Source organism: Taudactylus pleione, unplaced genomic scaffold (genome assembly GCF_031769625.1).
Source record: "Taudactylus pleione unplaced genomic scaffold, aTauple2 ptg000324l, whole genome shotgun sequence".
NCBI lineage: Eukaryota > Metazoa > Chordata > Amphibia > Anura > Myobatrachidae > Taudactylus > Taudactylus pleione.
In genome coordinates, this window is record NW_028284725.1 from 468301 (window position 1) to 494072 (window position 25772).

General features: G+C 45.9%; 1 protein-coding gene across 3 annotated transcripts in view; it reads right to left on the reverse strand.

Moving 5' to 3' along the window:
- The window catches only part of TRPM4 (transient receptor potential cation channel subfamily M member 4), a 153526-nt gene that overhangs the window by 78599 nt on the left and 49155 nt on the right, over positions 1-25772 (reverse strand). For all 3 annotated transcript variants that reach the window (XM_088443039.1, XM_088443040.1, XM_088443038.1), the window contains 3 exons: positions 21699-21766; positions 12151-12328; positions 5513-5693 (listed from right to left, as the gene is read on the reverse strand). In XM_088443039.1, coding sequence (XP_088299165.1) covers positions 5513-5693; positions 12151-12328; positions 21699-21766 — 427 coding nt within the window. The remainder of the gene's footprint in view (positions 1-5512; positions 5694-12150; positions 12329-21698; positions 21767-25772) is intronic.

Genomic DNA, 25772 nt, shown 5'->3' on the forward strand with positions numbered 1-25772 from the left:
GGGTTTTAGAGGCGTGTTATGTAAGAGATTGTGGGGAGTTTATGGCCAGTATCCAATTAGCAGCAAAAAAAATTCAGACGCAAAAAACGAGGTTCTTTTGCAGATTCTCTGATCTTTTTCGACAATTTTTTTTTTCGTGGTATCCAATTAACCACTTAAGTGACACATTTTTTCTTTTTTCAAAAACCACTCCAAAATTGTCAGGTTTTTTTATGAGTGAATTAGGTGAGGAACATCTATTTTAACTTATCTAAAATGGCTTCATAAAAAAAAATAATAATTAAAAAAAAAAAATTGTTTTTTTTTTTTTTAAAATAACAGAACATCGAAACCACCATCGGAACATTGGAAACATCACGACGTTCAATTTGAGACCGGATACAGGAACCAGGTATGTCAGGGGCGTGAGGGGAGAGGTTAACTTGCTTTTCCCCAGCGGCTGCTCAGTTCTGCAGGCGCTGGGTAGGTGGTCCTGCTTTACTGACCGGTCAGCAGTGATCGGCAGCACAGCAGACAGAGGGGGAGAGGGTGCTGGCAAGCAGAGGGACCGGAAGGTCCCTCTGAGAGCAGCAGCTGCGGGAAGATTCTCCTCCTGCAGCCGCCCTCATGTTTATCTGACAGGACGAAATTTTACATCCAGATAAAGAACTGCCGGTGTGGTCAGAAAATTACGACCATGCCAGGCAAGTGGTTAAACACCATTTTTTACATTCAAATTCCCCCAAATTTCAGTTTCTCTCACATAAACACATAGGATCCGCTAAAAGTCGCAGACCTATGTATTTTATTTTTCACTGCAGCAATCAGGAGAAAAATGGCTTCTTATTACGGATTTGGTTTCACCTGCCTGAAGCAGGCGAAACAAAATCCCCGATAAGTGCTGGCATTGGGCCAATTGGATACCTGCGGCTAATTGGATACCGACCTATGCGTACAATTCTGCCTCTTTGAATTGGATCTCCCACCTTTCCTCCCCTATTGTGTCTTGTGCCTCCCCTATTTAGCCTAACCCTAACAGCTTTATTTCATGGCAGGGAAAGACCGGCAATATTGAAGCGTCTATCATGCGGCAGTATGGGAGTGCACTCCCCTTCAATGCACTGGTTAGGCTGACTTCACCCTACTGGGGTCAGCAGCACCTCTCAACCGAGCGGGCCCGAGTAGTGCATTGGCATGGGTGCCAGATACCACATCACTTGCTTAGAAAGGGAGAGCTGGTCCCTGCAAGTTTTAATATCACACTTGCCCTTGATATTGGGATATTTGCCCCTCGTGAGTTGTGACATCCTTTTGCCTAACACAATGGACGATGGTTGTTTGCCGTTCATACTTCTCCCACCATCATTGTAACAAAATAAAGCTGACCATTATTTTGAACAACATATTTAGTCTTGTGTGGTTTATTTTAGTTTAAGTATTGGTAACATTTAGGGTTCACATCTATCATCTGACAATGGAAAGTTTAATAAACCAGCAGGATAAAGGCCCAGTCCGTCCCTGCTCCCATCCCCACACACATCTGTACCCTTGTTGGCAATCCGCACTAAGCACTGTGATTGCTTCTGAACATGCCTGATGTGGGGAGGGCAGACTGACAAAGGCATGAGCGAGTTCTCAGTCTAATGATTTAATAAGACATATACCTAGGTGAACATTAATGCATTTGTGAAGATTTGCTATAATTAGTGCTAAAAAGTCCTAACCCTTAAGACCTAAAGCAACAGCTGCATCATTACAGAGTTTGCTTATGAATGCGAATCTAATAGGCTACTGCTGCCAGGGTTGGACTGGCCCACAGGGGTACAGGGGAAATCCCCGGTTGGGCCCCATTGCCTGAGGGCCCCATCCCATCCTCTAGATGTGGATGAACATGGGTGCTTTATTTGTTTCTATGGAAACTACTCCAAGATTAGCCTTCATGCCAATCAAAGTGGGTGGTCCTTACTCACCACTGTCCCCTCTTTTATAAAGGGGCCCTGTTCTTTGCATGTCTTCTCTAATGGTTGGCCAAGTCCATCTGTTGCAGCTGGCCACACTTCTTTGGTGGCTGGCCACACCCCTTAAGCTTGGGCCCCTACCACTGCATTCCCTGGAGGGCCCTTCATGCCCCATTTGGACACTGACTGCTGCTCTAGGTAAGACCGTTACAATTACAAACACTTAAAAAAATCGGACATTTACTTTCCATAATCTAACTTGCACGAAGTTAGACAATGTTATGGTAAGGAACAGAAATTCCAGTCTGTTACATGTTTACAATCAGATTCAATAGTACAACGGGAACGGAAGGGAACAGAGATTATGGGGCCTATTCATCATACCTAAACTTTCTCTGGAGGTATAGCAATGGAAATGGTAATGGGTTCCTTGCGCACTGGATAATAAAGATTTGGGGTTTGCTGCAGGTAGGGTAGAGGTGCCTAACCCCTAGGTTACTTATATAGAGCGAAGTTTTACCATGCTATACCCCTATATGTGCTGTGTGTACCTTAGTCTAATAAAGATTTGGATGGATAATGAGTGAAAAATCTGTGTAATGGTTAAACACAGTGTCAACCACAGAATTGTAATACATATATTTGTGACAGAAACTATACAGGTGTAGAAAAAGATTGTATCGACTGAAATAAAATATCACAACCCTGTAATAAATGTACAAATGAGGTTGCTCACAACAATATACACTCAAATAATGCCGATACTACGGAGTATAGACAAGAAAATGAAACACAGTATTAGGGTAAATGCACACTGAAGTGTCCAGATGGTTAGCGAATTGACGCTATGCTAATTCATTCAATGATATAGGATAGCGGCGTCCCGCTTACCTATAGGTCCGTTCCATTCCAGGCTGGGTACTGGAGGGGTAGTGCTGGTTAATGGCAAGAATTGATAGTGCCGACCAATGGTGTGTGTGTGAGGGGGGGTTATGGATGAGGGGGTTTGATCACTGGATGACAACACTTGTTACCTGCGGACTTGCTTTGAAGGAGCTGAGTGGAGTACTGCTGGTTACCGTGATCATCTTCTGTCACCTTCCCTTTCCTGACAGTTTGATTACATTCACTTCTCACCTCTTAATTCCATCCCCTATCTACCATAGGATCGGCTCTTTGCCCCTGTCCACTCCTTTCTCATTGGCTTCTGTCACCACCCCTCTATAATCAATTGGCACATTCTCTCTGATCCCCTCCCTCCTTCTCTCCTCATGCATTCATTGTGCTTCAATGGACTTAAAAGTGACACATCTGAGGTACAATCCTAAACTTACATTTTAAGGTATGAGTTTGAGAATGATACTGCCACTGTTTGCTTTTTTTTTCCTCTTCACTTCAGTATTCCCCCGCAGGCTGGCCATACCACACTTTCACAGTCCAGTACAGGGAAAACATACAAAACATACGTCTCCTATAAGGCATGTCTCTGGATGTGTCCATCCAGAAGAGTAGCATGAAACCATGGCACCCAGAGAAAGTGCTGTGACATGCACTTTCTCTGGGTGCCATGGTTTCATGCTACTCTTCTGGATGGACACATCCAGAGACATGCCTTATAGGAGACGTATGTTTTGTTGGTGCAATAAATAACTTGCAATGATGATAATCAGCAGCACTATCTAGCCACTCCTGGGTGGCTTATTGCGTACTGTACTACTGACCCCTCCAGCCGAGGGCTCATACATCATTAAGGGCTATATTATACAAAATCGCTGCCGTCGAGTCGGATTACTTAATTATCATCTCCATTTCGACTTCTGCAGTAAGGAAGATTTCCTTTTGATAGTTAAAGGCTTTGCTAATAACACTGTCTCACCACATCTCTAAGCTTTCTCTATGCTATCATGGGCGTACATACTGTAGACATATACACTTGTTACACTCTTACTGCTACAGTTTTTAAGATGGATGCATCATGAGACTGAGCATATGTACGAGAGATGTGCGCAGACCCCCGTGTTTTGGTTCTAAATCATCATTGTGTTTTTGGCAAAACAAACCTCAAGTGTTTTGGTTTTAGATCTGGATTTCTTTAAAAATGTTTAAAAACAGCTAAAATCATAAAACTTGGACCCGTTTTTTCCAACAGTATTAATAATATCAATACCAGCCATTCCCAGTCAATTTTGACAACCTCACAATATTGCCATAACAACCATTCCCATGCTTAGTTTCAACCAATTCTTCCGATAGAGTGAGCGGCAGTGACCCGTTCACACTATTGCGCGGCTGGCTCAGACTGGTGCTGGTTACTGGAGAATAGGGGAACCACATGCAGTTTTTCCCATTATTTTCCAATACTAGACCACACTCACTCAGAGGTCTGGGGCCGGTTATTGATTTTGCAGGGGGTCCCCAAGCATTTTTTATTTAAATGTAAGTATTTCTTCCAATTTTTGCATATAACAAAGCCTGCACAGATCATCACTGCGGATCATAGGCAGAGCTGCTTCAACGAGGAATAGGAAGTAGGATATAACAGGGAGGAACTTCACAATCCAAAACACGCAAGATCTGACATTTCCAGGATTATGATGTTTTTGCCTTGTTTTGAGACCCGAATTTGCTGGGAGGAACAGAGCCGTGCCTCAGTTCAACTGGGAACCCCCAAGTTTGGGTGTTTTTGGATTTCACAGAATCTGAACCACTCATCTCTAATAGGAATGTGAATAAGCTCCTCTATACAAGCCCAAAAATGTTCTGCAATGCCCTAAAGAAGTTGGAATAAGACTAAACAGTGTTAGGAGATAAAGTCAACGGTGATAAGATGCCAGCCAATCAGCTCCTAACTGCCATTTTTCAAACACAGCCAGTGACATGGCAGTTAGGAGCTGATTGGCTGGCATCTTATCACCGTTCACTTTATCTCCTAACACAGCTTAGTAAATAGACCCCTAAACCCCAAGTTATACCTCTTTTCCACCGAAAACCTGGGTTCGACCTGGGTTTTCAGACATGGGTCCAACCCAGGTCAGACACCATTTACACAGCATCATCGATCTGAGTTATTCTCAGGTCAGCCCCATTCACACTGAACCCGGGTCTGCCCTGCTAAACTCGTGAGGTCATAAAAAGTGGGACATGACTGCTCCACAACCACCAATCATTTTAGGCATGACCCAGGTCAGATAACCCGGGTTGCGACGTTTACACTGCACCATTACCCAGGTCCATCCTGGGTCCGACCTTGGTAGTTACCTGTGTTGGATAGCTGGGTCACTTGGCCCGCGTTTTTTTTCAGGGATCCTTTTACACTGAGCTGTGACCCGGGTAGACCCAGCAAAAACCCAGGTTTTTGCTCTGGTGTAAAAGGGGTATTAGTAACACCATAAAGAGGAAGTGTGAAGTTTGGGATACAAGATAAAGGAGCAGACACAAAATATTATATAGAGCTCTTATGATCTCCAGCATCAGACCAGGCTATGTTGGAGCAACCTCATGATTCAAATAAACAATACAGAAAGAAAACATCATTCTTTCAAAACAATTTTACCAAAAGCCCCCTGGCCCCTGACCTGTGCTCTGTGCTGCCTTGACCAGCCCCTTCCTCAGGATGTCCTTCAGCCAGGTTTTTATTTTAAAGTCACCATCTCCTCCGACTACAGACACCACTAGGTTCGGCGGTGGGATCTTCCAGTGATGGGTGATTAGGTTGTAGACAATGGAGGGGTCAGTCTCATTTGACAAGCGAATAAACTGTAGTAAAAAAATAAAAAATATAATATAAGGACAGAAATATATTAAGAGCATTGTCATCCAGCAAAGTGTTAGCTCCAGCTCTAAGCATGTGATATACATAAGGTTTATCCTATGAACATCCCCGCTTCACCTCGGCCCTCTATCCCGCCTCCATCCCTAGCCCCCTCCATCTCGGGCCTGTTATACTTTCCCTCCGGCGGTCTCCTTGTCTGTCATGTCTGGCTGACAGTGGGAGCTATTGTCTGACATTAGTATTCCCCTATTTGGGCCTCATTTACAGTTTAGAGTAAATCCAGTTATGAGAAGCCATTTTGCACCCTGGTAAAACCATGCTGCAGTGCAGAAGGGAAATTTTTGAAATGTGTGGGGGGGATGATGCGCATTCTAGCTCAACTATAAATTGCAGCATTAAAATAAAGCTGCCTAGCGGTTGTGTGCTGCAGCCCAAAGCAGCCGGTATTTTCCCTGCATGCAGTGCAAGCCTGTCCAGGTGCAGATTAGCAGGCCTTGGGCCAGAGACAGAAATTCAATGCAGATCTTGTATGTAGACGTCACCAATGCAGCTGCATCGCCTCAATCCATTGACTTGTGAATGTAGCCTCCAACATGATCAGTGAGCCCTACGTCCACCAGCCGTCTACCTGGCGCGAGAGATCCATCCGGTATCAGACAGATCTGTGAGTATGCACATTTCAGCGTAGCCCGCGATTCCGCCCACAGAACACTCCAAGTGGAGACGCAACTGAGAAGCACAACACTCTATCGCCCACAGGTGCTAATATTTGCGTCTGCCCGGCTGCGTGTGCCGTGCGTAAAATCAGAATCACAAGCTCCGTCGACAAAGCGGACCTACGTGAAACTCTGAATCAGGCCTGTAAGGGCCCTGACATGGACTCCTAACTCTAATAAGGCTCCTTGGGCCTGATTCAGGTTGGATCGCTACTCTGCTTATATGCACGCAACACAGTTGCTAATATCAGTGGTGCTATGTAAATGTTTGCATTCGCATTGCGATCGCAGCCTGACATAAGCTAAACAATCGGTAACATCGGACCCATATGCAGTGCTAAGGCAGGTCAGACCTCACTCAGGAATTGCTTACTGCTATGAGGCCTCAGGCAGCGTCTGGTATCGCAGTGGCTAATTTATGCTCGCCCCTGCAACGGCATTGAAACGCACTGGCACGCCTGCGATCTTGCCCGACCACCTCCCTGTCACCACCCACAAACATCGCTTCTTGTCAATCACTCTGACATGGGTCGGCGTAGCCTCTGTGATCGCAGTCCCGATCGCAGCGGCTAGTTCACGCACACGCATTGCGATGCATACGCAGAACACAACAATCAGCCGATTGCGTGCATATAAGCAATGGTTCCTTGCTGAATCAGGCCCCTTGTCCGCTTCCCTTAATTCAACAGATTCTAGTACTTTAAAAAAAAAAAATGCAGATTCAGTAGCTTACTGTTGAGATAAATAAAAACTTAGAGGTCTATGTACTAAGCAGTGTTAGGCGACAGAGTGAAAAGTGATAAGAAAGTGATAAGGTGCCAGCCAATCAGCTCCCAACTGTAATTTTTCAAACACAGCCTGTGAGATGACAGTTGGGAGCGGATTGGCTGGCACCTTATCACTTTCTTATCATTTCATTCTGGGGCCTATTCATCATACCTTAAAAATCGATGGAGGTAATTAGGTTTAGAACTCGCAAAAGTTCTACCTAATTACCGGAGTAATTCATCATTCCTCCTCTCCATCAGTATCTATTCCGAAAAGCTGTCATTTTTGCGATGACAGCTTTTCGGGAAATAGATACTTTTCCCTCTCTACTCTAAGTTACCGCAGCTGTAATCTGTGCTGCGCATGCCCTGTTCCATTCGTAAACCCAGCGCATGCGCAGCACTACCTACAGCGGCGGTAAGTTTGTGTGCCCCCCCAACCACCCTTCTGCTCACCTCTCAACTCCCCCCCGTCCCGCATTTACCTGTCTGCGCAGCAGCCTCCGGCTCCATCCTGCTGGTCTGACACGTGGTCTCCCAGCACACCACAGTACAGATTAGAAGAAAAAAAAAAAAAGTTTTTTTTTCTTAACTTTATTGTTGTTCTGCTGGGAGAACACAGTGTGCGAGCAACCACCGGAGCCAGAGGAGGGACCAGAGCGCCGGAGGGAGCTGCGGGGGACCTGTCCAGCTGACCGCAGGTAACTCTCACCTGCTATTCGCCACCTCGCAGTGGCGGATAGTACCTCCATCAAATTCCGAAAATAAATAATTTTCGGAATTTGATGAATACCATAATTTCCATATCCCCATACTAATGTACTAATGTATGGGGAGTGTGGATATTAACGCAGGGGGACTTAGCAAGGAGATATCAGTGTTATCTCCTGTGCTAAGTGTCATCATGAATACTAAAATAATGTTATTTATGGAAAATGTCTTTAAAAACTTTATTTTAGTGATGATGAATAGGCTCCCCTGTCTCCTAACACTTCTTAGTAAATAGACCCCTTAATGGCAAAGCATCAGTTCGGTTGATTATAGAAGATAATTCCTTACATACTATACTAATATGGTTTGATTAGGATATGATGGGAACATTTGTACGGCGAATGTAAAAAAAAAAAAAAAAAAAATAGATTTGGAGCTAAAGGGGACAGTGACATCTTCTTGACTTCTGAGGTAAAAAGTTCAATGGCGTCTGATGAATTCCTAACACAGCGACATTTGCATGCTGTCCTTTCACGAAACCCACAATTGGACAGAAGAGCCTCTATTTGTTGCAGGGATGTGGTCTCTTGACTGGAACCTGTTTTGAATGGCTGACATGTGAGCCGTTCCAGTGAATGTTTGATCAACATCTCGTCTAAAAATAGCTGACAGAGCAGATGGGAAAGGTAAAATATCTCACAGAACCAATAAAAAAAATTTAAAAAAAGGTCACAAAATGTAAAAAAAAAAAAAGGGAAAAAAATTTTGTTGAAAATTACCGTGGCCTAAATAGCTCTTACTGCAAGATTTTAAGGTAATTTTTCAAAAGTCTTTGCTTAGAACGTCAATACTAATTTTACGCTTAGTCTTACGTGCAACTCTGTATTGGCCCCTGGGTGCTGTCCTACCTCAAACCAAACCACACAGCAGAATTGATTAACTGCTGTCATTCCAGATCTATTCATCGACTAGAAATTTCATGAAATATGACATGACAACTGCATAGTGGAATGCTATTTCACAGATGACACCGCAAACGCGGAATTTAACAGATGCACCACATGTAGCTTTTCACCTCAGCATAACAGTCTGTTTCACCTCAGAACTGGCTTTATACAGGGCTGGATTAAGGGCCACTTGCGCCTGGGGTTGAAACTGTTCAAGGGCCTACTTTGAAAAAGGGATGGGCCATGTGCAGGTGTATATACCGTACTCTATGAGCCCCAAAATGCATTATTTTGTGAGAAAACTAGAAATTAAAATTTTACTACTTAAGATTTATGGCAAATGTTGCCAACTAGGCAGCTGGTCCTCATCATGCTGCCATGATGATAGGCCTATTTTTATGTGGGGACCTGGATCTGTAGCTCCATCCACCCCATTGTTAATCTGGCTCTGGTACTTGATCACAGATTATCCAATAGGGCAGGATTTTGATTGCTATGTACTTATCAGCGGGAGGGTTCTACAAATGCACACTACAGCTGAACAATGACGCTGCTGACATACAAAACCGGGAGATTGAAAAGCCCGGCTCAGTGTGTAGTGTATACAGCACAATGAACTGAAGATGCACAGTAGTGTGCACGGCTCCCAAAGGAGAACGCACTTTTAAAGTTACCATTTGTGGCCGGTCCGCCATTATTATTGGTGCCCACTTATTTTGACAAACCATTGGCCCACTACAACATTTTGACAGGTTTTTGCGTGAATACCATTGACCTGTGTTTTATACGATCTATATCTATATGTATTATGTTTGTCATTTTGTTTTAATTTTAAATTAATGCACATTTATCAAGCCGTATAGGTCAGGGTGGGGAACCTTTTTTCTGCTGAGGGCCATTTTGATATATATAACATTATTCGTGGGCCTGGTGCAGGCCACGACCCCTCCAAGTGAAGTCACGTGGGGGTGGGACCACAATCACCGGTGATTGGCACTGCTGCATAGATTCTGGCTGCAGTGCGCCATTCTGGGCACCCTACTAGCCAGATAAGGCTAGCAGAAAAAATCTCAGAGGGCCAGACCAAATGATTCTGCCAGACTTATACGGTCCCCGAGCCTGAGGTTCCCCATCCCTGCTCTAGGTCAGTCCGACCCTGGTCATAATGTAACTCTATCTGATGTGTATTTATATGTTTGGTATTCTTTCTCCTGTGGCGCCTCTGGTTTCTTTAAGCATCACATCACCATACTTTGGGTTAGGTATGGGATGCCAGCGTTCCGGATCCTGATGCCGGCATCTCAACAGGATTAGGATACCGACACTTGTCGGTTGGTATCCTAAACCTTCCCCTCTCCCTACCCTAACTCTCCCTCCCCAGTGCCTAACCCTAAACTCATAGGCAAATGCAAGGGGGGGGGGGGAGGGGGTTCTGTCTGCCTGGAAACCCCCTTGCCCAACCCACACCATGACCACAATAGAAATGGTAATATAATGGAATTTTACTAGTGCTGTATGTTCTTCTCAGTATCAGAAATGACATAAATAGCACCACCTGTGGATCTTTTAACATGTATCAGCCAGTAATAAATAACCTGTGCACCAATTAGGGGATTTGGAAAACATGCACTGTTAGGGATGCTCTGCTATAGAGCCCAATATGTACATATATGCTAGGTTATTCTGCTGCTTCCCCAGACTTGCTCCCATGCCCTGGAATGGTGCTCGCATAAAAAATAAAAACATTCAGCTCAGGCAGGATGGCCCTACTGCCGCATATAATGGCTTACTGTGATCTCTGGTCCTGTATATGCTGGAATTATGACAAACAATACACTATGGATGATGCATATTACAGCTGGTTAAGTACTAATTCTGCCCTCTTCATGGACTGGCCACACTCACTCTAAAATCAAGCATTTGGAAACCCCCCTCAAGAAATCCTGCGTTTGCCACTGAAACTCTCCCCCTAGTGCTTAAACCTAACCTCCCCCTCCCTGCACCCTAGACCTAAGCCTCCCCTCTTAGTGCCTAACCCTAAGACTAACCCTCCCCCTAACCCCGTTACTTACCTTTGGGATGCCGGTGCTGGAATTGTTGGGATTCTGGCACCGGCCGTCTGACCGCCAAAATCCCCAGCGTTGGTATTATGACCGCATCCCCATACTTTAGTATGGTGAGTGCAATTCACTAAGAAACTGAATGCTTTGTTTTCCGTTTCGTTTGCTGCAATAGACTCACCGTCTGTGGACAGCGTAATCTGTTCGTTCCTATTGTAAGGATAGGGAAGTGGAATACTACGCTGTCTTCAGCACTCCTCCATGATGGATCTGCCCCCTTCTGTGACAGCAGCCAATCAGAGGAGCCCAGGGCATATGCATAAGCCAGGTTTCCTCCTGCTTGCTGTCCCTGCTGACACAGTGGACCTGATTCAGACCCGGACGCTAATTGCGTTCGCTCGCAGCGCTTGTGGTAGCCTTTTCCCACCACAACATTGTGAGCAGTTCAGGCTAAAATACAACCCAGTCACGTGTGTAATGATGACGCTACTTTGCAAATTATGCACACCCATTAAACTCCGTTCTGACGGTCGGGCACGCCTACGTCGCACATCCACACCCCCGTTTACAAGCACCTTCCCCTGTTACCACCCACAAACGGCGCGGTCACTCAAAATAGCGGCCCAACTGCAGGCTACAGCCGATCACTTTCCCATCGCAATGACTGGTTCGCGCACACGCATTGCGATTCATACGCAGATTGCGAAAAATCGCTCAATGTGAGCGAGCGCAGCATAGCGTCCAGGTCTGATTCAGGCCCAGTGTCCTCCCTCCCCTTCCCCCTTCCCCCCGCCACTCTGTTCCTACCCTTGTCGCTGCTATGGTAAGGTGACCCGACATATGCATATGACGGTTCACCTTCGTCCTGACTGCCCCGTGCTTCTCTGCTCTGCCCCTACCAACCCCTAATCCAATCCCTGCCGCGATGACCCGGGGCATGTGTAATGGAAATCACAGCAGCGCATGTCTGAACTTTGTAATGAAAAAAGAAAAAAAAGAACAAAAAGAGAAGAAACAGAAAAAAAAAAAAAAGAAGACCGGACTGCTGCACCAGGGAATTGCTCTGCAAAAAGTTAAGAGTACATTAATTGCTACTACCAAAACTATAGATAGATGAAGTGATGCGATCTATAGTGATAAGTAACAATTCTATACCGCAGATCTTCTTCCCACTTTTTCATCAAGGAATAGGAACTTGGCTCTGGGCAAGATATAATTTTCTTTACTTGAAAATTCTCACCTGGCTGTGCTTCTTCCCAGCACCCACAAACTCAATGTCGCCATAGGCATCTGTGGGCTCCTCGGTCGTGTGCTCTGTAGAGTCCCATGTACTCACAATGGCTGCCCCGAAATTGTCCTCTACGGCCACAGATGTGTGACTTTCCCTGGGCAGCCCACACTGACAAAACTGTCCATTTCTGTGTTACAGGATAAACAGATTATTTAAAAACATTCACGGAATGCATTTCAATTTTAATAAATGACATTATGCATTACAGGGATACATTACTTTATGAAGCACTTCTATTCTATGGAACCCAATCCGTTCAGATACTTAAAGGCAGGGGTTAAAGTGGGCAGGAACGGGGTGGAACTGAAGACCTCATTCAGAGCTATTGCGCTCGTTCGTTCAGAAAAAGGGGCCGGCTATTTAAATTGAGCACTCGCTCTTTGCGGTCTGTTGACGCCTCTATGTCTGAGCGAGCGTCCGAAACATGCGCTCGCTATTTTGTAAAGATGCCCCTTGGCCGTTCGCATCATACGTCATCTCCGCTATTTATTTGATTAATCGAGTACATCGAAAGGCGTATGAACTGCTCGCTATTCTTGTGTTAGCATTTTCCTACCGCAATCATGCGAGCAGTTCAGGCTAAAAGACAGCCAAGTGACGTGGTCGATGACGCTGCTTTGTTAATTATGCACACCCATAAAACGCCCGTTTTGACAGTTTGGCATGCCTGCGTTCGGATCTCCACTCCCCGTTTTCAAGCACCTTCCCCCGTTACCACCCACAAACGCCTCATTCTGTCACTCAAATTAGCAGGCACTCGCTATTTTGCGAGCACACGATTTCCGACCGCACTGACTGGTTGGCGCATGCGCATTACGACTAGGGGTGTGCACCGGCCACTTTTCGTGTTTTGTGTTTTGGATCTGGATCTTTCTTCGTGTTTTGGATCTGGATTGGTTTTGCCAAAACCACCCTTCCGTGTTTTGGGTTCTGGGTTTTGTGTTTTGGATCTGTATTTTTTTTTTAAAAAGCATAAAAACAGCTAAAATCACAGAATTTGTTGGTTTCTCTGCTCCTATGCTATTATTAACCTCAATAACCTTAATTTCCACTCATTTCCAGTCTATTCTGAACACCTCACACCTCACAATAGTGTTTTCATGTCCAAAAGGTTGCACCGAGGTAGCTGGATGACTATGCTAAGCGACACGAGTGGGCGGCACAAACACGTGACCCATCTAGGAGTGACACTGCAGTGGCAGACAGGATGGCAGTTAGAAAAACTAGGCCCCAAACTGTACATAATGCAAAGAAAAAAAAGAAGTGCAAGATGGAATTGTCCTTGGGCCCTCCCACCCACCCTTATGTTGTATAAACAGGACATGCACACTTTAACAAATCAATCATTTCAGCGCCAGGGTCTGCCACACAACTGTGGCTGAAATGATTGGTTCGTTTGGGCCCCCACAAAACAAGCTGGCAATTAATGTGTCCCTGCACAAACTGGCTCTACGGAGGCAAGATGTCATCCTCATCCTCCTCATCCACCGATTCCTCACCCTCTTCAGTGTGTACATCCTCATCCTCACAAAGTATTAACTTGTCCCCACTTGAATCCACCACCACAGGTCCCTCTGTACCTTCTGGGGGCCGATTTCCCTGGAAAAGATGATAATTCATTTTGATGAACATCATCTTCTCCACATTCTGTTCAAGCAACCTCCTACGCCTTTCGCTGACAAGGTTCCCGGCTGCACTAAACACTCTTTCGGAGTACACACTGGAGGGGGGGCAACTCAGGTAAAATAGAGCCAGCTTGTACAGGGGCCTCCAAATTGCCTCTTTTTCCTGCCAGTACAGGTATGGACTGTCTGACATGCCTACTTGGATGCTGTCACCGATGTAATCCTCCACCATTCTGTCAATGGTGACAGTATCATATGCAGTGACAGTAGACATGTCAGAAATTGTTGCCAGGTCCTTCAGTCCGGACCAGATGTCCAAACTTGGTCCTGCCTGCCCTGCATCACCGCCAGCGGGTTGCTTAGGATACCTAAGTTTTTTCCTGGCAGCCCCAGTTGCGGGAGAAAATGAAGAAGGAGCCGTTGACGTGTCACGTTCCGCTTCAGCTGACAGTGTGTTCACCAGCAGGTCTTTGCACCTCTGCAGGCTTGTGTCGGCCGGAAAGAGAGACACCACATAGGCTTTAAACCTAGGATCAAGCACGGTGGCCAAAATGTAGTGGTCTGATTTCAACAGATTGACCACCCTGGAATCCTGGCAAAGCGAATGAAGGGCTTCATCCACAAGTCCCACATGCCGAGCGGAATCGCTCCGTCTTAGCTCCTCCTTCACTTTCTCCAGCTGCTTCTGCAAAAGCCTGATGAGGGGAATGACCTGACTCAAGCTGGCTGTGTCTGAACTGACTTCACGTGTGGCAAGTTCGAAGGGCTGGAGAACCTTGCACAACACGGAAATCATTCTCCACTGCGCTTGAGTCAGGTGCATACCCCCTCCTTTGCCTATGTCATAGGTGGATGTATAGGCTTGTATGGCCTTTTGCTGCTCCTCCATCCTCTGAAGCATATAGAGGGTTGAGTTCCACCGCGTCACAACCTCTTGCTTCAGGTGATGGCGGGGCAGGTTCAAGAGTGTTTGCTGGCGCTCCAGTCTTCGGCACGCAGTCGCTGAATGGCGAAAGTGGCCAGAAATTTTTCGGGCCACCCAATGCGTCTCCTGCACGCCCCTGTCGCTTTTCAGAAAATTCTGCACCACCAAGTTTATTGTGTGAGCAAAACATGGGACGTGCTGGAATTTGCCCAGATGTAATGCCCGCACAATATTGGTGGCGTTGTCAGATATCACAAATCCCCAGGAGAGTCTAAGTGGGGTAAGCCACTGGGCGATGATTTCCCTCAGTTTCTCTAAGAGGTTGTCGGCGGTGTGCCTCTTACTGAAACCGGTGATACACAGCGTAGCCTGCCTTGTAACGAGCTGGCGTTTCTGAGATGCTGCTACTGGTGACGCTGCTGCTGTTGCTGCGTAAGGTGATACATCTACCCAGTGGGCTGTCACAGTCATATAGTCCTTAGTCTGCCCTGTTCCACTTGTCCACATGTCCGTGGTTAAGTGGACATTGTGTACAACGGCATTTTTCAGGACACTGAGGACACTTTTTCTGACGTTTCTGTACAGTCTCGGTATCGCCTGCCTAGTGAAGTGGAATCTAGACGGGATTTGGAACCGGGGACACACTACCTCCATCAATTGTCTAAATCCCACTGCACTAATGGCGGATACCGGACGCACGTCTAACACCAACATAGCAGTCAAGGCCTCAGTTATACGTTTTGCTTCAGGATGACTGCTGTCGTACTTCATCCTCCTCGCTAAGGACTGTTGGAGGGTCAATTGTTTAGTAAAAGTAGTGGTGTTCCTACTTCCTCTCTGGGATGATGAACGACTCCCAGCAGCAGCAACAGCAGCAGCGGCAGCAGTAGGCGTAGCAATGCAGGATCCTCCAGAGGAATCCCGGATAGGAGAGTCAGTCATGCCAGTGACATGGCCTGCAGGACTACTTCCGATCCTGACTAAGGAGGAAATTGACGAGGAGGGAGTTGACGGTGTGGTTTGCAGGCGCTTGGATACAACAGGACAACGGGATTTAGGTGTCCCTGGACTGCTTACGGTCTTAGCCAAAGTTTCTGAACTTGACAGTAACTTTTTATGAACGCGCTGCAGGTGCCGTATAAGGGAGGATGTTCCTAGGTGGTTGACGTCCCTACCCCTACTTATTTCACCTTTACATATGGTACATATGGCAAGACAGTTGTTGTCCGGATTTGGATAGAAATATTGCCAGACCAAAGAGGTGGAATGTTTGGTCTTCTGCCCAGGCATGACCGTGATGGGCTTTTTCATCCCACGGACAACAACTGTCTCCCCCGGAGCCTGATTTAAACAAACCACATCACCATCAGAATCCTCCTCGCCAACTTCCTCCTCAGCGCCAGCTACACCAGTATCCTCATCCTGTTGTACTTCAACAGTGACATCTTCAATTTGCATATCAGCAAGTGGACTGTGGGTGCTCCTTTCAGCACTTGCAGGGGGCGTGCAAATGGTGGAAAGAGCCACCTCTTCCCGTCCAGTGCTGGGAAGGTCAGGCATCGCAACCACCACCACACTTGGACTCTCCTTGGGGATTTGTGATATCTTCTTAGAAAGCACAGTTCTTCGCTGTGCTTTTGCCAGCTTAACTCGTTTGATTTTTTTAGTGGGAGGAGGGCTTCCATCGTCATGTGAAGCTGAACCACTAGTCATGAACATACTAGGGATCGACCTTAGCCGTTCCTTGCCACTCCGTGTCGTAAATGGCATATTGGCAAGTTTACGTTTCTCTTCAGCTGATTTAAATGTCTTTTTCAAGGTCATTTTCCTGAACTTTGCCATTTGGGATTGTATGTGCCCTCTACTATGACATTGGGCATCGGCCTTGGCAGACGACGTTGATGGCATGTTATCGTCTATGTCATGACTAGTGGCAGCAGCTTCAGCACTAGGAGGAAGTGGTTCTTGATCTTTCTCTATTTTATTTTTATCGGAGAAAGTTTGGTCCTCCATTTATGTTATATCGATTTGATATATACGTGCGGCTAAACACAGAAAATAATTTTTTTTTTGGTTTGGACTGGAGTGTACTTTGTGGGTTACAGCACCCTTTAACGGTCAAGCCAGCCGGCCCTTTACTTATGACACAGGCGCACTCTTGGCACTACTTTGTTGATGCACGTGCGGCTACTGCGCACACAATTCACAAACACAGAAAATAATTTTTTTTTGGTTTGGACTGGAGTGTACTTTCGGGGGTTACAGCACCCTTTAACGGTCAAGCCAGCCGGCCCTTTACTTATGACACAGGCGCACACTTGGCACTACTTTGTTGATGCACGTGCGGCTACTGCGCACACAATTCACAAACACAGAAAATATATTATTTTTTTTAGCACTTGGGGGGAGCACCCCTGATGGACAGAGCACCCCCTGGACAACACTACAGCACTCCTTTAGGACTGGGACACTGCACAGGACTTTGGAGTGGACACAGCCCCTATGGAGAACTGACTGCACAACACAGTCCAGCCAGCCCCTATGGACTTTGAAGTAGTGGACACAGCCCCTATTAACAACAGCAGCACAGCACAACACAGCCAGCCCCTATGGACTTTGAAGTAGTGGACAACAGCAGCACTACACTACACTACACTACACAGCCCTAACTCCCACCCTCCCTCTTCACTGTCCACAGCCGAGTGAGAAAATGGCGCCGACGCGGGTACCTTATATAGGATCCAAAACCCGCGAGACTCGGAAGGCGGGATGATGACGTTTTGCCTCGATTTCAGATCCGAGTCAGGCGGGAAAAGTCGAGCCTGACTCGGATCGGACTCTGATCGGGGGGGCTCGGGGGGGTTCGGATTTCAGAAATCCGAACCCGCTCACCCCTAATTACGACCCATACGCAGATATGCGAACATCGCTCGGAGCGAACGAGCGGCCGCTTACGAGCGGCTCTGAATCAGGCCCTGATTTCCGTCACCTCTAATGGTAGGTGGAACTAGTTCCACCTCCACCAAGTCCCTGCACAGAAGTCCCACAGACAGAGTGCCACTCTCTGTCTGTCTAGGGAGACTCAATTTCTTCAGAGGTCCCTCATTTCAGAGAAACCAGCATATAGGTAACGAAAGAAACAAGCGAAGGTAATACATCAGGCATCCAAGCCCTGCTTAAAGGTGGAATTCTATAAGTGAAACACGAATCCATAACAATACTTGGTGTCAGGTGTTCCACCAGATAACACAGGCCCCTTAATGTCGCAGTCTAGCAATCGCAATCCTCTCCTTGCACTCAGTGAGGCGGCTCTTCTATATGGGCAGTAAGTTGTGTTTCAACAACAAGCTGCCAGCAGAAGCGAGAAGCAGGGCCAGTTAGGCAGCTTTAGGCACCTGCCCAAGGGTGCCAGCCACTGGAGTGTTGGCCTGGCGGCAGCCGAGGGATGCGTTTAGCCAGCTGCAGTCACCGCTGTCAGTCATCTCACCACCGGCAGTAGTGCACTGGTCACGCTAGTGCTTGGCATCCTCCTTCTGCTGCATTCCACCAGTGTTGTCTGTCAGCGGCGCTGATTCACCCCTAATGTGCCCCATACATCAGAGATGGATTGCCGCGATTCCGCGATGCTGCAACCCAGCATCACAGAAATCCAACATGTCGGATTTTGGCAATTTGAGGATTGCGATAAAAAAATTATCGCAATTGTCAAATCGCGGACATTTAACATGTCAAATGTCTGCGATCCGGCGATGGTTTGCAGAACATCGATAGTGCATCGCGGCGATCCATCGCAGATGTATGGGCACCTTAAGGTGTCCGCCCCCTGGCGTGCTTTCTCATTCCCTTAGTTCATCCTCTGCTTTTAAGAGATGAGGAGCAGGACTGTCTGACTCCAAAGAGTCAGTCACACTTCACTATATTTGTGCCCACAGATCCTTTGCCGCAGCTGCACCACAGTTTTTTATTTTTTCTTGTGAACCAGAGCTCTCACTGGAGCTCCGGACAACCTTATAGCCAGTAAGATGACTGAATCATCCAGGAGAGCTGCTGTGATGCGCTGCTCAGCTCCTCCCAGCATCATCACCGCACTACACTCCTCCGCTCTGGTCCGGACACCTGTAGGTAAGGCACCTGTAGCATTAGAATAGTAAGCAGGCTGTGTCTGGCTTTGTAGGAGGGGTGGAGAACTTACAGTTGTTTGTGTGTTAATTTACGAAGCAGCGGCTTCTGTAAGCCACTGCTTCCCGGTGGGTTGCATGTCAGTATTTTAAACGGCACCCGGAGTCAGTATTAAGCACACCGGGGTTCTACCTAATTGCCGGAGGAATTCATCATTCCTCCTCTATATAAGTATCTATTCCGAAAAGCTGTCATTTTTGCGACAACAACTTTTCAGGAAACAGTTTTCCCTGCCTAGTCGCCACCTTATCGCAGCTGTAATCAGTACTGCGCATGCGCTGTTACATCCGTAAAAGCAGCGCATGTGCAGCACTGCCTACAGCTGCGGTAATTCTGTCCGTCCCAAACCCCCTCCCCTCCTCTGCTCACCTCCCCCCTGTACCCCACTTACCTGGCCGCTGCAGCTGATTTATGCTCAGTCTGCTGTGCTGACACTGTGTTCTCCCGGCAGAACACAGTAAATATTTTTTTTTCTTCTAAACTTTACTGTGTTCTGCCGGGAGAACACAGTGTCAGCACAGCAGATGGAGCCTGAGAAGTGACCAGAGTGACGGAGGGAGCCGGCGGAGGACCTGCCTAGCTGACAGCAGGTAAGTGTAACCTGCTATACGCCAACTGAAGGTGCTCACACACATGGCGATATTTTACCTGATCTGGCAGATTCCAGCGCATTGGAACGACAGTCACCACTCACGATCACGATGCGATGCGCGTCCCTGCTGGTCGCACATCGCATTGTCAGATCTGCCGTGCTGTAGGGCAGATCCGACAATCTAGGATACAATACACAGTGAAAAGTCTGCATGCAGGAGAGATCGTTTGAACATTGGACACCAAATTGTGTGCATATCGTGTGCAGAACTGCCGGGGAGAGTTTCAAGGGAAATCGTACACATCGGCTGATCGTGAGTACATCGGTATGTGTGTGGGCACCTTTACAGTGGTGTATATAGTAACATATAGGGGCCTATTCATCATTACTAAACTTTCCCTGGAGGTAATTAGGTTTAGAACTCGCATGGAGTTCTACCTAATTACAGGAAAAATTCATCATTCCTCCTCCCCATAACTATCTATTCCAAAAAGCTGTAATTTTTGCGATGACAGCTTTTCAGGAAATAGATAGTTATCCCTGTCTACACTAACTTACCGCAGCTGTAATCAGTGTTGCGCATGCGCTTTTACATTCGTTAACCCAGCGCATGCGCAGCACTGCCTACACATGCGGTAAGTTTGTGTCCCCCCCTCCACGAATTAGAATGTTAATGATCGTGGCACATTTAGCACCCGATAATTAACATCATGAATAGGCCCCTAATGCATTAATGTATGGGGAGTGTGGAAATTAACGCAGGCGGACTTAACCAGGAGATATCAGTGATATCTCCTGTGTTAAGTGTCTTCATGAATACTAAAATATTAGTAATTGAGGAAAATGTCCTTAAAAACGTTATTTTAATATTGATGAATAGACCCCATAGGGAGAGACTTTTATCATACCTTCTAAAGAGAGCAAGTGGAGATGGTGGTTGCCCATAGCAACCAATCTAGCTATTATTTATATAGTACATTTTATAAAATGATAGCTAGACACCTCCACTTACCCACTTTAAAAGTTTTTATAAAACTGCATAATACTGTAGGAGAGGATTTTGCCTAAAAATGAAAATCTGGGAACTAGGGCCCTCATTCAGAGCCGCTCGTTAGCGGCAGTACGCTCGTTCCGAGCGATGTTTGCACATCTGCGCATGCGTACGGTTTTTAGTACGCATGCGCGAACCAGTCAGTGCGGCCAAAAATCGTTTGTACGCTATATAGCGAGTGCCTGCTATTTTGAGTGACAGAATGAGGCGTATGTGGGTGGTAACAGGGGAAGGTGCTTGAAAATGGGGAGTGGAGATCCGAACGCAGGCGTGCTTAAAGGTCAAAACGGGCGTATTATGGGTGTGCATAATTAATACAGCAGCGTCATTGACCACGTCACTGGGTTATTTTATAGCCAGAACTGCTCGCAAATTTGTGGTAGCAAACACCAACCACAAGAATAGCGAGCAGTTCATACGCTGGTCGATGTACTCGATTAATCTAATAAATAGCGGACATGACGTATGGTGCGAGCGGCCAGGGGGCGTTTTTAACAAATAAACGAGCGTATGTTTTGCTCGCTCGTTCAGACTTAGAGGTGTGAACAGACTGCAATTTGCGAACGGATCATTTGAATAGCCACCCCTTGTTTTTGAACGAACGACCGCAAATAGCGAACGGCTCTGAATCAGGCCCTAGCATAGAAACGGAATGAATTGTCACCAATTGTTTTGACGACTAAAGTCAATCATCTTTGAATCACTGTATAAAGGTTAGGTGTAGCTACCTACTGTATACTGATAACTGCCGCTGCCAATGTACAAACTGTAACATAGTCCAATTGGAACTTCACTTTTATGACAGCCTGTATAATGTTGATTATATATAAAACTTTACAAGAAGCCATTTTTTCCGTGGTGACTGTGCCAATATACATATATGGAAAAGCCTTCCCATGGAGAAGGTTTTGCTGGTGCCCGTGTTCCTGCACATGAGCCCTTTTGAATTCACACGGACACATCGAACCTTAGAACCAATTGCAATAGGTGCAGTAGAGTAAGTTAGGAATGATGGTGGATAACAGACACCTTTGCAATACAATAAATCCTAATTATTTTCTTTTAGAACAACTGCATTTGCAGTGGCATGTACTAAAGACACAACCGAGTAAATAATGAACATACCGTCCAGGCCTGTTGTCTTCTATGTATGTGGTACATGTTTTCTTTTTAAATAACTTGGGAATCCAGCTCTGGGGAGAGAGAGAGAGAGAGAGAGAGAGAGAGAGAGAGAGAGAGAGAGAGAGAGAGAGAGAGAGGAATGAGATATCGCAGAGACATTTGCATGTGACCATTTAATGCATTGATTGGCATCACATTAATCGGTGTCACAGTGGACTCGGTGCTACACAATTAAAGACTCATCTGTGTTGGAGATCCTGTATAAAAGTTTGGGGGAGCAGATTATAAGATTATGGGGCCTATTAATAATCAGAGGCCATACAGCCTCCGATGATGAAGTATTGAATTTGCTGCGTGGGATACTTAAAGCATTCAACTTGCAGCGGGGGATAGATTACACTGGAGCAAATCATCATTGCTCCCAAAACCAGCGGTCCCCTCGGTTAGTATCAGATGTAGCTGCGTTACTTACCTCCTCCCCATCGGCCCGGCTACGTGTGCGCACAGCCGCCGGGGATTCTGTGAGAAGGCAGTAGAGGGATCCGCTCGGGTCCCTCTTCGCATCCCCGGAAATCCTTCCCATAGGGCTACGGGAGCAAACGCCGCCTGAAGATGGCGCTTGTTCTCGTGAGCACATTCTGAAAACTTTCAGTTTTTGGAATTTGCCGAATATGATGATGAATGGCCCTGTAACTAAAACATGCGGACACTAGTGTTCCCCCAAGGTTACCGAGCCATTTATCGTTTGATGAATAGGCCCCTATGGAACTATTGTGCTATACATCTGAATGATATCGGCATATATGAACTTAAACAGCGTTTTATAGGGCATAAGTATTCAAATTAAACGTATTTCTTATTTTCACGGTTCGATTTTCAATATTCAGCCTGAGATTTGACGCCATACAGCTTGGCTGATGAGTAACTATGGGACTTATTCAGATTAACGTCCAATTATTTTTTCTCTGCTCATTCGCAGACTCCGTACTGCAAGATCGATCGCTGTGTCCCCTAAGACGCAGCAGGAATCACAGTTTTTGGATTCTTTATGAGGCGCCATTTCCTTGTTAAGCACGCTGCTTTGTGCTGCGCTTAACTCTGATATATAAGCTGTGTTAGTAATATGTGTGTATATATATATATTATATATACATACATACATACACACACACACAGCGGGTAAAATAAGTATTGAACACATCAACATTTTTCTCAGTAAATATATCTGTAATGGGGCTATTGTAATTACATATTCACCAAATGTCAGCAACAGCCCATGCAATCCACACATGCAAAGAAATCTAACCATAGATGTCCGCACATTAAGTTATGTGTAATAATGTGAAATGACACATGGAAAAAGTATTGAGCACATGAAGAAAGGGAGGTGCAAAAAGGCATGGAAAGCCAAGACACCAGCTGTAATCTATCAGTAATTAGAAAGCAATCCTGCTCCTTGTCAGTGCAAATTAATATAAACTCGTTCAGTCCCAACTGATGGCCTATAAAAAAGGTGTCTCGTTACCAAGGTGTCACACAAGAAACATCTCATGATAGGTAAAAGCAAAGAGCTCTCTCAAGACCTTCACAACCTTATTGTTGAAAAACATACTGATGGCTTTAGTTACAGAAGGATTGCTACACTTCTGAATGTTCCAGTGAGCACTGTTGGGGCCATAATCCTGGAGTGGAAAGAACATAATTTCACCACAAACCGGGCACGACCAGGTGTCCCTCGCAATAATTCTGACAGAGGAGTGAAAAGAATTACTAGAACAGTTGTCCAAGAGCCAATGACCACTTGTGGAGAGCTTAAGAAAGACCTGGAATTAGCAGGTACAATTGTATTATATATATATATATATATATATATATATATATATATATAGTGATAGGATCTTTGGTAAAGTGGTCTGTGGCAGGTACATTTGTCCCAGATTCCTGTCTTATGTGTTTTAAACTCCCAGGAGAAAGTCTGCAGTGTAGCAGGCTTGAGTTTCTGCTTTTTGAAAAGCCGGTTTGGGACCTGGGGGTTGTGGGTGAGAGGAGAGGGAGGGCTCCACCCACGGCCACTCCAGGTTTTGGTTCTCTTAGCTTGGTAACAGGCTTGTTAGGGTTTCCACCTGAGAGTGGCCAATATAAGCCTAGTGTGTTGAGGGCTGATTGTCTCACCTGGGAGAGCAGACAGGGAGTTTGCTCAGAGACACTTGAAAACCTAACTGTGAGTGTTGTGCTGTGCCTTTGTTGCTGGCGAGGGTATTAGGCCCTGCCAGGTTCTGGTAGTGAGGGAACTACCTGTGAAGTTAGTGCCCCGACAGGGCTAGGATTTATGTTTATGTTTTCTTTATGTTATTTCTGACATTGTACAATAAAGACTGGCGCCGACCAGCTTGTACTTGCATCCAGACTGGTGTGTTGCTTCCCTGCTGCTGTGTGTGTGTGTAAGGAAGGAGTCCTCTACCCAGGAGAGGGACCCCCTAACCTAACTGTGTCACAATAAATATATATATATATATATATATATATATATATAATTTATTAGGGATGTGCAGGCTCGGATAGGTTCGAGTTTGCACGTGGAGTTCGGATTCTTCCCTCCAAAAAAACGGAACTCAGAGGCAAAACGTCATCTTACATGGACGAACATCATCATTCCTGGACAAAATGTTTGTCCAGGTAAGATGACGTTTTGCCTCTTTCTGAGTTCCGTTTTTTTGGAGGGAAAAATCCGAACTCCACGTGCAAACTCGAACCTATCCGAGCCTGCACATCCCTAATTATATATATATATATATATATATATATATATATACACACACACACACACTGCTGTGCTGTACTCAGCTGTATAGGCTGTGCTGCTTAGTCACTGTGTATGTAGGGGGGTGCATGCTGCTGTGCTATACTCTGCTGTATAGGCTATGTCCAGACTGGCTGTGCTGCTTAGTCAATGTGTAGTGTATAGGGGGTGCACTCTGCTGTATAGGCTGTGTCCACACTCACAAGTGGCTGTGCTGCTTAGTCAATGTGTATAGAGGTTGCACGCTACTGTCTGCTGTGCTGTGTCCAGACTCCATCAGTAAGATATTGACATGCATATATAAGCCCTGTGACTCCACTTCCCGCTGTTAGAATAGAGCTGCACCTGCGACATAAAAAAATCAACTTAAATAATTGTATTGTACTGTTTTGTGCACTTTGTTTTGCTCATGTGCATATATAAGCCCTGTGGCTCCAGTTCACCCACTAATACAGCTGTGCCATTGAAAAAATAAATAATTGTATTTTTTGTACGGTTTGGTGCGCTTTGTTTTGTTCACGTACATATATAAGCAACGCAGTGATCTGCGAATTGACAAATGGATAACGTTCCGTTTAGAGAAGACGAGCAACCAAATACTGTTGCTGCAGCTACTGCCACCAGTGGTGATGACGATGCTAGTCCTTCAATGTCCTCTACTAAAGCCAAGGGCATAGAGGGTCTAAGTAAGGGCATCTAAGATAGAAAAAAACAATATACAGTGCTAAATAAAAAAACATCTAAAAGTGTGGTCCACAAAAAGATAACATTGGCAACATGCCATTCACCACACGCAGTGGCAGGGAAAGACTGGGCCTTGGTCTTATTTATGACTGGTGGTTCTGCAAGTGTCAGTGAGGCATTTTCCTCTGCCTCTCATGACGATGCAAAACCTTATAACTCAGGGCCCTATTTACTACAATCTGTATTAAAATGCAGATTGTAGTGTGATATTACCGACTGAATTTGCATTGCAAATTCAGGCAATATCACAGGGATTTATTAAAAATCCTTTGCAGGAACAGAGCTTGCGATAAAGCTCTGTCTCTGCGAATCCCCTCCGCAGCCTTATCACTGTATTTTTCAGGGAAAATACAGTGACAAGGTGCCCGCGCATGTGCCGATTGGCCACCACCACCTCCCCTCTCTTAATTACACTTACCTCTGGTGATCGGGGCTCGGGTGATATCCTCCGTGGCTCCGGTCAGCTGATCTCCCATCCTGCACTGTGACCCGGTCAACTGACTGGGTCACAGTGCAGGATAGGAGACCAGCTG